General features: G+C 38.5%; 1 protein-coding gene across 1 annotated transcript; it reads left to right on the top strand.

Annotated features, from left to right (window-relative positions):
- Positions 1-28: 28 nt before the first annotated feature.
- LOC102311445 lies at positions 29-11654 on the top strand. Its single transcript, XM_005945584.3, has 26 exons — positions 29-1453; positions 2167-2218; positions 2326-2343; positions 2432-2494; positions 4576-4677; positions 5386-5457; positions 5551-5655; positions 5764-5835; positions 6071-6163; positions 6249-6326; positions 6612-6698; positions 7576-7614; positions 7703-7780; positions 7882-7956; positions 8204-8296; positions 8386-8466; positions 8755-8826; positions 8908-9000; positions 9083-9157; positions 9239-9328; positions 9425-9505; positions 10121-10201; positions 10349-10417; positions 10528-10653; positions 10745-10892; positions 10978-11654. The coding sequence occupies exons 1-26, from the start codon at positions 989-991 to the stop codon at positions 11438-11440; spliced, it is 2871 nt and encodes a 956-aa protein (XP_005945646.1). The 5' UTR covers positions 29-988; the 3' UTR covers positions 11441-11654.
- Positions 11655-14445: the final 2791 nt, after the last annotated feature.

The raw sequence follows: 14445 nt of genomic DNA, 5'->3' as shown, positions 1-14445 counted from the left end.
GGAGAACCTGCAAGGCTTTCACTGGTTGTGCTCTGCATTAGTGTTTAGATGGGCTTACTTCACATTTAGCTTTGTTGCACCCAGAGAAACCCCACTGTCCAATTCATCAACCCGGGAGGCTTTTGAAAGGGAAATTAATTAGCTGGGTCAGACTGACCTGTGTCAAAGGAGACAAGGACTTACTCAGGAGTTCAGAAAGGGAAAAGAAGAATTAAAAAAATGTCATAATTATATTCTTAAAAGCTCAGTTTTAATAATTTAATTTAAAAGTGCTGTCAAAGCGATTGATTGATTGCATGTTAGTTAGTCCAGTGTAAGAAATCATAGTTGCAAAGTTGAAAGGAAAAAACACTGTTCATGGAAAGCTTTTGTGAATGAGCTGGCTTTCATGCTTGGTACCTGTGAATAGCTGGTATGCCCTGTTTAAAGATACTGGCCACACATCTAGGGGTGGATGTGTTGGTCTTGCTCTGAAATTAGCAACAGAAGCTACAATGACCTCTTCCCCCCACCCCCGAAAAAGCAGCAAATCAAAAATCAATCAAAAAAAAAATGTAACATTGACTATTTACGAAACTTTCAATTTCGAAATTCATATTGCAATGAATAGAAAAAAACAAAACCCTTTCATAAAAAGGATATTCTGACACCCACACATGTACATCTGCACACTCGCAGACATTTGCTGAAAGCTCTCTGAAAGTTCTTTTGTAGATCCCAACAATGTGTCCCTTGTTCCCAGCTTATTTATTCCACTTCCATGTAATTTTGAGTAGGACAAGCTAGTGAAAATGCTGAGGAAAAGAGGCACCAGAATGATGGGAAGCCCTATGCTGTCTGGAGGATGTGTCATTCTGGAAATATGTCCATTAGCTGCATTTAAATCATGCAAGCCTACAGATTTCAGCAGTCTTGCAGATGTTTGTTATTATGCAATGCATCACGTGTCTCTCTCTCTCTCTTGCTGTAGTTCCAGGCAGATTTTGACATGTTTATTCCTCTCCAACTGCTCTACTGTGGTTTCTCTCTGACGTGTCATCTGCTGGCAGGTGTTCAGAAATGTGCTGTATGTGCTTCTGAATTACACAGCCCGGATCACTGTGCAGCGAGGACCAAGGAACGGGGCACAAACATGAAAGAGGGAAGTGTTGTTTCTCCCATGTGGAAAGTGTTGCTGGTGGGGATGTGCGTGCTGCTGCTCCTGAGCACGGCAGGTTTAGTGTTTCTGCTGTTTCGGCAGAAAGAGTTGGCAGATGAGCTGTTTAGGCTGGAGTCCCAGATGCAGGAGCTGACAGAGAGCTGCAGGTTGCTGACGGGAATCCTGCCCATCGACCCCGGAGAGGCCCGAGTGTTCAGGAAGCTCCACCGCCGCAGGAGAAACCAGGAAGAAGATCCAATGCAAAGCGAAGATCAGAAGGATATGCTGATGCTCATGACATACTCTATGGTTCCTGTAAGACATCAGCATGCTTGGATGTTTCTGTAGGACTGTGAATACTAATGCTAAAAGTTGTTTACTCTATTATGACAAAAACTGAGTTATGAATCTCTGAATATATATTATGAAACGGAAGAGAGGGGGAATTTTTTTATTTTTCCAGAGTTTGGTGTCTTTAATACGATCATGTGAGGCATCTCCTTGCAATCTAAGAAATCCAGGAGTCTGTTGTAACCATTAACAAATTTCTAGTCTTGAGTGCTTCCTGGAAAAGTACTTTGTGCTGTGAAGAGTGACTGCTCCTCCCTCGGCTCCACTTTCTTCCACTACAAAACTGGCATTTCTTCAAAGCCGTGCTACTGTATATTTTGTGAGGGAGCCGGGGGCAGTATCATTGTTTTTATTAACAATTAATCTTCACTTTCAGTTTGTTTCATCTAAAGCCTAAAGATTAAAAGAACAGCAGAGATTTAAGAAGTGAGAAAATTTTAGGGAATTTTAGTTGTTGTTGTTGTTATACTCTAACTGCTTCAGCTCTATTAACGAGAATGATTCTTTTGCTGGATTTTGGGAATAAACACTGAACATGGCAAAAGATTAAAATATAGACCTTTAGAAAACACCCTGTCCTTTCTGTGTTAACAGGGCCTAACTCAAATGGCCCTATATGTGGTTAACTTACACCTAAATCAAAACTTTCCTCATGCCTGTCTTTTTCTTTATTTCAGGTCAAAGCCTTCACAGACATGTGCAGGAGCTCCAAAGGAATTTGTTTAACAGGTGCACATCATAAAAACATGCATCTCCACTGTTTTCATTTGCGTATTTACTGCCCATAGTTGTTGTTGTTTTTTTTTAAATATGTGAATTGTTTTTTTTCTTTCCAGGCCCACCTGGACCCCCAGGTAAAAACTGAAATTTAAATTTACTGAATAAATTTACTCAAATTATGCTAAATTCCTACTGCATTACAAAGTGTTTTTGTTCTGTCAGGTAAACCTGGTTCACCTGGACCCCCAGGTCCACCGGGGCCAGAGGGGAGACGAGGTAGAAAAGGTGAGAACTTTTATATGTCTAAGAAATCTGAGAACCCATCTCCTCTCTCATTCAGCGAAAAGCTGTATGAAAACAACCAAATTTGCAGAACAGAAGCTTCTCGTGCATTTCAAACAGTCTTTCATTGTTCCTGCTGTGATTGCACAACACGAGCATCCCACTCACTGTCTGCAAGAAACTTGTATTTAGCTGCCACATAGCTGTTTACTGCAGTGGGATAAGTGTTTGCTGCACTGATTAGCACTGATTAGCCCAAATTATAGTATTTTTGTTGTTTTGAAACTGAAAATTGCAGTGTGGGCAATGTTTTTTTGTTTTTTTTTAACTTTCACTCATTCACTGTATCTTTTTACCAACTCTGCATGGCTTAAACTCTGAGATTAATCTGAGATTCTGAAGAAATTTAGGTTTTTGAACTAACATGAAGCTCTTGATGAATACTCAGGGAGCCTGACATTACCTTAACAGACTGTTAACTGTTATTGGTTCCTTTTCCTTCCTTCAACTCTTCAGGCTTTTTGTGATGTGTTAAATTTATGCTAAGTAGGGCTAATCCTTACTTCTCTTTTCTGAACTGAGTAGCTTTTGTCATTTTTCAGGCCTGCTTCCAGAACAAAATAACTGGGTGTGCATCAAATGTTAATGAGGGTAATCTCTGCCCATACAGCTCACTAGGGCTACCTGAAAACCCCAGTGTTCTAATTTCCATCAAAAAACACACCTTTAATATGTCTTGTGTCCTGTTTCCCTTCACTCACTCCCAAACCAGTCATGGCAGAGGCTGCCACTCCCCGGTAGTAGTTTTTCTTTCCCACTGTCCCCAAGTGCTTGCTCATATCACCTGATTTTTGTGGCTTTTTCTCTGTTATTGTAGCATCTTTACCTTACAATATAAAGCACCTTTATTGTGGTCGTTGGTTGTTGTGGTTTAATACGATAAAAATAAAATGTAACTGAACTGAATACATTTGAGGCATCACAAGTCATTACTAAGGTTAAAACAGTCTTATATGAACAGTTAATAGGGTAGCCCACATCACAGCATTCCTTTTTCTTTTATTGTTTTTGTTACTTCTGTGCCAGACTTCTGTACTTACCTTACACCTTATAACAGCAGCTGTTCTAAAACTCTGCAGCAAGAATACTTACAGGGAGTAGAGAGAGGTGATATTTCTGTCATAATAAGGCCCTTTCATTTGTTTCCTGTTAAATCTAGAACCGAATTGCAGTCCTGCTTAATCACACTCTGACACATGTTATAGATCTCATGGTACCATATTCTGTAGATAGCACCAGAGGGCAGACTTACTTCTGATCCTCACATTTTCAGCATTTCAGTGGGAGGCAGAGCCTTCAGATATCATGCTGCTTTCATTTGAAACCAGCTCCCAGTTTGGGTTTGTGAGGCAGACACCATCTCTACTTTTAAGATTAGTTTTAAAACGGTCATTTTTGATAAAGCCTGTAGTTAGGGCTGAATCAGGTGACCCTGAACCATCACTTAGTTATGCTGCTGCGTCAGAGGAACCTCCCATGACGCATCGAGCACCTTTCCTCTACTCTTCTCGCTTTCACTCCACAGACTTCAAAGGGCCATGAACATTGCATGCCATTACCTCCCTGTGCTTTCAGCAGAGGTCTCTGGCTCTGGAGCTGAACATTTCTGACTCAGCCAACCTTCTTTGTTTTAATTGTCTCCTTGACCTATTTTCTCCTCTCTCCCTTTAACCCAACCAGTCAAGGCTGATGTGTGCTCTTCATAAGTGTGGCCCAGGCTGATCTTTCTTCATGTTAAAGTCACTCACCTCATATTTATGCATCCAGTGATATTTATGAAAGTGGCAATAACTGATAACAGCTTTTTTGGCTGGTAACATTCAAAATGAATATAGAATCAGAGCCCCCACCCACCCACCACGTGAAGTCTTAGCCTTACAGTGTAAAAATACTCTGAGATGACTTATGTTTTGACTTTTCACTATATAAATATAATTGGGTTAATATTAAAGAGTCTATATTAGCAGTATTGTTAATTTGGTCTGTTCTGCACATCATATTTTTAATAATCTGTGTACATAAAGGTCTTCCTGGTCCACCTGGTCCACCCTGCTCCACCTCTTGTTCCAGTGACATGAAAAACAAGATTACTGAAGGAAGTAGTCGTCAAATTTACGCATGGAGAGGTAGGAATAATGCCACAATGAGCCAGTGGACCAAGGACCGCAAACATGATATGAGAAGCTGTGTGATTATTAAAAAAACAGTGTTGGCTGACCTGAAGAGTGTTCAGTTGCTTTTGTTCACTCTATATTCGATTTCAGTAGTAGTTAAAAATCACTTGTTTATCCACTATGATATTAAGCAGTGTAACATTCACAGTTCTAGTTGTTTTACCACAAAGTAAAATCTTTTCACATCTCTCCTCACAAATCAGACTGGTCAAAGGCATGATTAATGCCAAGATTTTAAAAGCACAGAAGCCATTCTCCTACAGAAACAAGATTTAAGACTGTTATTTAGATTTTAATTTAAACTCTTTGATTGTCTGGATTTGTCTCTATTTTATTTAGTCTCTTAGTTTCAGTCATGTTGATCTTAAAGATAAGTTCCCAACACACTGGTCATAGAGGTGTCCATTAGCCTGATCGACAACTGTTCATCCATTCATCCATCTTCTGATTGTTTAGAGTTAGAGTCAGAGTCAGGGTGATCACTGATGATGACTTAGACCTCACAGGGTTAAAATTAATAGCTAATAAAACAACACAGAAAACAACAAGTTGCAAAGTATATATGTATGTCTGTATGGGTGGATGTTATGGATAGTGTGTGCTTCGTAACTGCTCTGAGATAAGGGTAGCAATTTATGTCTCTTTTTTTCTTCTTCACAGAATCACCGACACCACGTCCAGCTGATAACACAACTAATGTTTTGAATGTTAGTGGCACAAATATAAAATTAGGTTAGTTACCACTCTGAGCGATAAGAAGTCTTGTTTGGCAGACTAATATTTGACTAAGAAAAAGCATCAAACTCAACATCTTTTATTTCCTAGATTTTGGTTCTTTTTATCCAAACCACAGTCAAGACGCCTTCAACAATACCAAAGAAGAAAATGTCACAGAGGTCCCAGCCGGCGAGAGGTCCCAATCATCAGCAGGTGAGAAGTGCTGAACTTCAACAACAGTCAGCGCAGCCACGATCATTTGTTTTTTGTGTCACAACTGAAAATGCTGCAGAATTGTAAATGTCCTCTTTTTCCCTCCAGGCCTGCTGAGTGTAGCCTTAGACAACAACAGCGACTCCTTCAGAAATGTTACTGTTACTACAGTGGAAAGTGGTAAGAAAATGTCTGCTGTGCTTGCTATCAGTATTGCCACATCACTTCAGAACACAAATAAAAATGGTTGAATAATTGCATTTCCCACTCAGTTAAACCTTAAATGCGATTTTTTATGCTTATTTCCATTTTGGCTCAAAAGGATTTGAAACTTTGGCCACATATACAGTATAATAGTGTATCTGGATTCATTTAAAACATTTATGGTTATGCTGATCATGTTTCTTTTCTGCAGACTGGATATCACCTCACCCAGATTACCAAAGTGACAACCTGACTGAAATCGACCCAGAAAATGTTACAGAAGCACCAATGAATTTATTAGCAGGTTAATATTGGTACTCATTCATTGTACACACAAATCTTATTTCACACTATACTCATTGTACTGGATTTCCTCTTTGATTCCACAGTGTTACCAACACCAGGTGAGCCGCATGATGCTGGAAAAGCTCTCTCTGATGAAACTTTAGACACATATTTGAAAGCTGGTAAGAAACCATTTGAGTGTCAGAATGTCTCTGCTAAGATATTTAAGAGACGGCTGAATGTTTTAGAACTGACGTTAACAAATTCATTTAGATTTCTGCAAACGATACATTTACGATCACCTAATAACTGGAGACACTAAAACTGGTGAATTATGTGATTTTAAATTACACACGATATGACATAAAGATCGCTTGCTGTTTGTAATAAACCAGCAAGTTTCTTCTACAATTATGATAAATTGTGTGTCCAATCATCCAGTGACATCTTCTACGTTCCTTCTGCAGAATCACCAACAGCACATCCAGCTGAAAACCTCATAGATGCTTTGAATGTCTCTGACTCTGAGAAACTGGACAATAAGACAGAATCAGGTAAATGATCAAAAAAACTCAATTTGAATATATGAAAAATGTATTTAAACCACACAGTTTAAACCCCCCCCCCCCCAAAAAAAAAACAAAGAAACAAACAAAAAAAACAAACATTCTAGACCGTTCACCGTTTTATGAAGGTTACAGCTACAGCACAGCAATTCTTAGAAACCCTGAAGTCATCACAGAGGCAGCAGGAAAATTAACAGGTATTAAACTCTAAAACATCCTCTTTCTGTCACTTTAGAAGTGCTTTCACTGTATAGACCCCAGTGATGCAGATCTAAACAGTGCTGCATTTAAGGGCAGCAGAACTGTCAGTGAACAACAGTAAAAACGGGTGTGTTTTAAAAATGCTCCTGTTGTGAGTGTACGGGCTCATACTTGGTTTGATTAGTTTTACTGGCTGCAGATACTTTATTCGTTCACAATCATTCACAAGCTGACGTTACAACTGACTAACAGACTGTGCACTAATATCTTTTAGACGTCTTTGAATACTTACCTTAGTTATATAGTATTATATTATCATTTCATATTTTTAATCCATACTTATTTTACTTCATTTGCTTTCAGATTGTTTTTTAACACTTGTTTTTAATCCTAATGTGATCATACTGTATTCTATGTTATTGAGCTCTATTTATTTAAGCAACTTAATCATGTCTGCAGTGTTTAACTTGATTTTAACTTCTATGAAAAAAGATTTTCCCAATTTTGGGATTAAAATAAACTGCAAGTTAAATTTTTCCTAAGAATGAAAAACTGTTTAAAATACTTGCAGCAGAGTATGAAGTTGAGCTCCAAATTGAAGCAATTAACTATTTGAATATATAATTTTTCTAATGTGTGGACCAACTTCTCTTTCTTACTGAAGAATCACCAACAGATGGTCCAGCTGCAAACACCAGAGGAGGTATGAACATTTGTAACCCTTCTGACACAAAAATCCAACACAAAAAATTCACCAGGACTGATTAATGACAACATTTTAATTCCTCTAGACACAAAACCATTTATGAACAACTTTAATGATGCCAACACTGAAAATGTTACAAATGGACCAGTACAATTATTACCAGGTAATAAACCTTGTGCTTTGAGTTATTAACTGCATGTCCTCCTCTTGTTGTGCTTGGTATGCAAAGAAGACGTGTTGAACTTTGTTGTCTTCTTTTCACAGCTCCACCTGATGCAGATATAAACAGTGACTCCTCTAATGGCAGCGAGACCTTCATTAAAGCAACTCTGAAAACTGGTAAATTCAAGCTGTTTAAAGTTCAGTGCTGTTTTATGTTTCTGTAGTAAATGTTTTGGGGTGGTAAGAGCTTTATCTCTTAAACATCATTAATTATGAAAATATATAGTTTACGCTTTTTATTTTTTTTATCTCATGAACAGTGAGATTTAACCAGGAGTGAGAAACCAATTTTTATATATTACTTGTATACAAATCTAATGTGTGCAGCAGAAATTGTAGTTACATCTTGTGTTTCTTCCTGAAGAATCACCAACAGCGTATCCTCTTCAGAAAGCCACCACAGATGCTTTGAATGTCTCTGAATCTGAGAAACATCTGAGCATGAAAGTGAAAACTGGTAAATCAACCAAGACTGCAAAGGCAACCATAAGTTTGAATATATTAAAAAACAAAATTCAACCTAATACTTATTTTTTAAAATCACAGAACCGGTAACATTTGATGACGATGAAAGCCAGGGGACCTTGAATGACACAGAAACTAAAGGACCAGTAATGCTGTTAACAGGTATGAAATCATTGCTTTGGATTATGAAATATCCTATTTGACTTTGGTTATTATTTATATAAAATTCTTGAACTTTATCATTTCACTCTAATCTTGAATAAATATCCAAAATGATGCCCGAGCTGCTGACAAAATCAGGAGCTATGCTGACTCAAGGTTCAATATTTAACTAAACCTTAAATATCTTAACTTTTTACATTTAGTGACAAGAAGCTCAAGCTTATAAGGACTGGTTGATTCCAGTTGGTGTGCCAGCTCTTCTAGTAAAAGTTTTCTTTCTTTTTGTAGAATCACCAACAGAACATTCACCAGAAAAATCCAGAGGTGTTTTGAATGTTTCAGATGCAACAACAGAACTTGGTAAACCTCAGATGAGACAAACCTTAGTTTGACTACATGAAGAGAAAATGCTAAAGCCGTTTTTTTCTTTAAATTTTCCAGAGTCCTTAAATTTTGATCAAAATGACAGCCAGGGCTCCTGGAATGATACAGACACTGCAAATGTCACAGAGGGGCCAGTAAGAGTATTAATAGGTAGGAAATCATCTGCTTTGAATGGTTAAGTTACTTCTTTCATAATAAAAGTTCTGAATGTGGCTCCAATTTCACTCTGCAGCCCCACGTGATGCCAACATAAAGAGTGATACGTTTAATGGCAGGAGAACCATCATTAAAACAAGCACAATAACAGGTAAAAAACTGCCATACTGTATCTGATTCTGGTTATACTGTTTATACGTGTACTAACTCACTTGTATCTTTGTATCTGCAGTAACACCAACTCCACATCCAGCTGAAAACACCAGAGATGCTTTTACTGTTCCTGGTTCTAAAAAGGATGCAGATAAAACAATAGAACCTGGTAAAACATTAAGACACTAGAGATAAACTGAAGTCTAAATATATGAAAAAAAGAGAAAAAAAAACAAGAGAGTAAGCACTCTACTTTGTTTTCTAGAGCTAAAAGCAGCTGATAAAGATGTTGCCTTCAATGTTGCTATACAAAATGCTACAGAGGCATCAGTGACACGATTTATAGGTAAGACTAACACACTCGTTATGAACGTTACTCTCATAGCGTTATTTATTTATATGGAATATTTCATCCTATTTCTATTGGAGTCTTGATTTTTGCTGGAACATTTGGATGGTATGGTTAAAATTTTACGTAAACACCATGTGACAGCATGGATTTTTGGGCCCCTAAGTACAAGTTAAACATCATTAAAGACCGTGGCCTACCCGCGTATTGATCCTGATCATGTCCATGTGCTTATGACCACAGTGTACACGTCTTCTGAATGGCTGCTTCTAGCAAACTGGTTAATTGACATGACTCCTCAAATGGGCTCCACATTCACCAGAACTCAATCCAATGAAGCACCTCTGGGATATGTTGGGTGGGAGGTTCACATTATGGATATGCAGCTGACAAATTTGCAGCAACTGTGTGTTGCTATCATATCAATATGGACCAAAATCTCTGAGTGTTGTTTACAACACCTTGTAGAATCTATGCCAAAAAAATCAAAGGTGTGAAGGAAAAAGAGGGCCCAACCTGGTGCCAGTAGGGTGTGCCTAATATGGTGTTTTTGAAACTATAATATCATTAGAATCTCTATACACTCTTTCATTTTTTTTTTTCAATTTAAAGGTTCACTTTCTGAAGAACTGGATAAAAACAGAGACACTTTCAATAACAGTGGAAACATCAATGATAAACCCATGACAACTGGTGAGGAATTGCCACGTGTCCCATTTTGACCTCAATACTGACACTTCACTTCACACCTCACACAAAAATACAAAGTAATGATCACTTGCTATGACTCAAACATCATTAATATTTACATTAAAAATGATCTTTCATTTTTTTTTCCAGATTCTTCAAATAAGCTCTGGTCTGATAATAAGATCAGTGTGACCACCGGTGACAAATCAACAGAAAGTGGTTAGAGACTTGCTAAATTAAGCTTCAAATCATGCCATTATCTAATTACCTTCTACTGTATAGTTTACTGAAATACAAAAGTGTGTGTGTGTGTGTTTTTTTTTGTTTAGAGTGTATTATTAAAAACATAAAATGCTCAGAGAAGCCCACTGAAATGGAAAGCACCTATGGAGCCTGGATGTCAGACGCGTCGCAGCTGGATGAAGATCAGTACTGGGTGGCCGATCATTTTTCAGGTGACTTACACAACATCCATGAATTCTCACTTCATAACAGACTTTTGAGAGTTATTTGATTGGATTTAACGCAAGAACTTTTTGTCACCAGGTCGACATTTGTGGGAATATCAGGACCTTTCAACATCGCAAAACACTAAAAACACTATAGACACCAAGAGGTTCTACCAGGGGTGTGGCCATGTTGTTTATAAAGGATCATTTTACTACCACAACGGCGGGAAAAACAGACTTATAAAGTAAGTGCTGCACCATCTGCACCTGTCTTGAGGTGTTTGATGCCTGCAACATTTATTTAATGGTCAATATTTTAAATTTTTACAGATTTGGTCTGAAAACGAAGAGAACGCAGATTCTGACCATGCCAGACACCAGATATCACAACCTGACTTATCTTTTTCGAAACTCAAAGACATACTTCAAGTTTGCTGTGGATGAAAGTGGACTGTGGGTCATCTTTGCCTCAAACGCAGATGACAGCACACTGGTCGCAAAGCTCGACGATGACACATTCTCTATAGAGTCTGTCATTAACACCACCTACCCGACAGCTAAAGCAGGAAATGCTTTCATTGTGTGTGGGGTGCTGTATTTCACAGATGACAAAGACAGAAGGGTGACATATGCCTATGATTTAAAGAAAGAGAGTCCTGTGGATGCAGGTTTTGACATAAGATCAGGTAATGGAATCTTAGCTATGCTGTCGTACTATCCCAACAAAAAGATTTTGTACGTGTGGGACAACAAAAGTGTGAATACCTGCAGAGTTAAATTCAAAAAGACCTAAAAATAAATAATCAAACTCTATGACATCATGCAGTTGGCTTCACAAGGCATTGTATGATTTAGTTTTGTCACAATATACAGGTAAATAATTGTGCAATTTTTTATTTTTTTTTTGTGTCCCGTTTGGATCTTTAGCCATCAGAATTATTGTCTTAAGGCCAAGAAAGATGCCAAGCGGATTTATTTTACCAAGTGGATCATCATGGCCTTGCCATATTGGTCCATTTGATTGACCTTTATTATAATTATGAATTTATTTTATTTTCAGTTGCTACAAAGTGCAATTTTTCTTGTTGTGTGCTTTTCAGTTTAATTTGTTTGTGAAAAACAACAAAAAACCAAGGATGAATAGTATTCATAGCAACGTATATTTTTGTATTTTTCTGTAGACAGACTTCTGTACTGAAAGTCTTATAATCCGGTCAAATAAAAGGTGTGTGATACCTCTTTAATAATAATCAGGTTCTGCTGTGTCAACGTGATATTTAGCATTTTTCACTTCTCTCGAGAGCCTGCCTTAATGAGTATGTGCATGTGATAAAGCTATCTGAATACATGATGGTGGTGTACAGGTGGTGGTGGACGGCAGAAGCTCACAAGCCAAGTTTTGTCCAGGAGCCTTAAGAGATGACACACTGGAACAGCTTTTACAGCTAACTGTGCAGCTGGGTTGAGACATTTGAAATCAGACTTTAAATGTAAATTTATATGAGTCGTTTTTGTTTGCATGTCTTACTTTGTACAACTGACTGGGAGAAAAGTTATAACCTTACACATACACTCATTGGCTACTTTTATAGGTACAATTTGCTAGTACCGGGCTGGACCTCCTTTTGCTTTTAGAACTGCCTTAATTACCATACAAATGATGCAGTATAAACTGACAACCAAACAAGCAAATAATGTTTCAGAACATCTGCTGTCCAACAATGGTGGTGAGCATTTGTGAATTCAATGTAGCTTTGGTTTCCTGTTCTTAGCTGACAGGAGATGCAGTCTTGAGTGTTATGTTTTGCTGCTGAAGCTTCAAGGTATGCTCTTCTGCATACACTTGGATGTAACAAGTGGTGATTTGAGTTACTGTTACCTTCCAATCAGCTCAGAGAAGTTTGGCCATTATTCTCTGACCTCACATTCATTCACTTATATTTAACAAGACATCTTGTGACAGCCGTCTGTTTGAATGATAGTAGCATACAGTATATTTCTGATGAAACATGTCCCTAAAATTAGTAGTTTTTCCGTTATCCATATAACATCCATGACAAAGTGTCATGGCCCCTTCTTAAAACAAAAAAACAGCTTCTTGTTTGTAGCATACAGTATATTTCTGATGAAACATGTCCCTAAAATTAGTATTTTTTCTGTCATCCATAGATAACGGGCATAACTTCTGATTTAAAGTTCTGTCTGTCTTTTATCAAGCTGCTTTAACAGGGTGAAGAATTACCTGTGCAGAAACAGCATGACATATGAAAAGGTCAAGATAATCATACACTTTTTTTTTTCACTTCACAGACTCGATCTCATCAAGTGTCCCAAAAAACCTTGTCAGCAAAACAGTGACACAAAGACAACTTTATATAGGACTGCACAGTATTTTTTAACCCTCGGGCCCTTCCACTACATATAGACAGACAAATGGCCCTAACTTTCAGTGGCTCTGGGTTACAGAGGCGGACACATATCACAAGAATCCATAAGTGATGTACTGAACTATAAAATCGCAAACACTATTGGATAGCGCAACAGGAAATACACAAATTAACAAGAACACTGCACAGTATCAAGAACAAAGACAAAATAGTGCATATTTGCCAATAACACGGGTGATGTCAAACCTAGCCCATATTTCTGAGAGTATTTCTTCATTTCTTTCTTTGTTTAAAGTTACATGCATTTGGCTGCGGTCGTGAGGTCTCAGAATCTGCTATGTGAGCAAAAAAGAGTGACAAGACCACAGAATCGACGGCTAATAACATCACGGAGAAGCTCGCAGCTATTAACGGGAGAATGAGAGACCAGTGTCGGAGTGTTAAAAACAGCTTGAAATTCTCAAGTACCATCATAATGCGGCTACCCCTTCGGCGCCAGCTGTGGGCTCAAGGCCGGAGCTCAAGGCCGGAGCTCAAGGCCAGAGCTCAAGGCTGGAACCGAACAAAAACTCCCTGATAACGACTTGGTTGAGTCTGTTCCTTCCCATTCCCTACGAGGCCACCTGGGTTGGCTGGAAGACTGTTTACTTAGCCTGGCAGGGCGAAGGACACTGTCTCAGCTGAACTATGGACACGCACACACACATACTGATACTGATAAGCACTCACTGACGCATCACCCTCCCTACCCCGGATCCAACGCCACCTCCAACGCTTACCGATGTGGACATCGGGTCAGCTGGAGGCGCAGTCGAGAGATTGCAGCGGTCCCAGATCAGATGTACACACTGGAACTCTTTCCCATGTTGCTTGTCTGTGTTTATTGTGTTATGGTGTGTTGATACCTGTGCATTCCTGTATTATCCTTTTGTGTTGCACATTTCAATGTTTTTTTTCCCTCGCTACCTGGCCTGACCTGTCTCCCCAATGTGATGTTTGTATTGTATGTACGGTCGGCAAGGTCTGTCATCTCGGTTGTGGGCAAAAGACCTGCAACTGACAAATAAAGGCTATCTCATCTCATCTCATCGCATGCATTAAAATGTCAAACTAACTCTCATGAGTACCAAGGCTGTGTTAAACTTCTACATAATAATGCATACTGAATCTGAACTGAGCCTATCAAATAACAAAGTGTGACTGAAACGACTGTTAACAGGTTATAATGCTAGATGTGATATGTCCCTTAACTACCAAACGCAACTTAATTTCACAATATCTTTGTTAACGTTGCATATTACTATGTTGTCATGAACGCACCACGAATCGCGCTATGTTTGAGCAGATCTCAAAATATCTGGATGGGTTTTGAATGCGCTGGCACGAATGAATCCACCATGCTGCTGACACC

The sequence above is a fragment of the Haplochromis burtoni genome, unplaced genomic scaffold, assembly GCF_018398535.1.
Source record: "Haplochromis burtoni strain Fernald_Lab_line unplaced genomic scaffold, NCSU_Asbu1 Contig_77, whole genome shotgun sequence".
Classification (NCBI taxonomy): Eukaryota; Metazoa; Chordata; class Actinopteri; order Cichliformes; family Cichlidae; genus Haplochromis; species Haplochromis burtoni.
This window is presented reverse-complemented; position numbering and strand designations above follow the sequence as displayed.

Bases quoted from the DNA above. Each gene is read 5' to 3' on its own strand.
- LOC102311445 (XM_005945584.3), top strand. From the start codon at position 989: ATGTTTATTCCTCTCCAACTGCTCTACTGTGGTTTCTCTCTGACGTGT. The intron at 5,836-6,070 runs GTAAGAAAATGT...TCTTTTCTGCAG, and splicing joins TGTTACTACAGTGGAAAGTG to ACTGGATATCACCTCACCCA. The intron at 10,202-10,348 runs GTGAGGAATTGC...TTTTTTTTCCAG, and splicing joins TGATAAACCCATGACAACTG to ATTCTTCAAATAAGCTCTGG.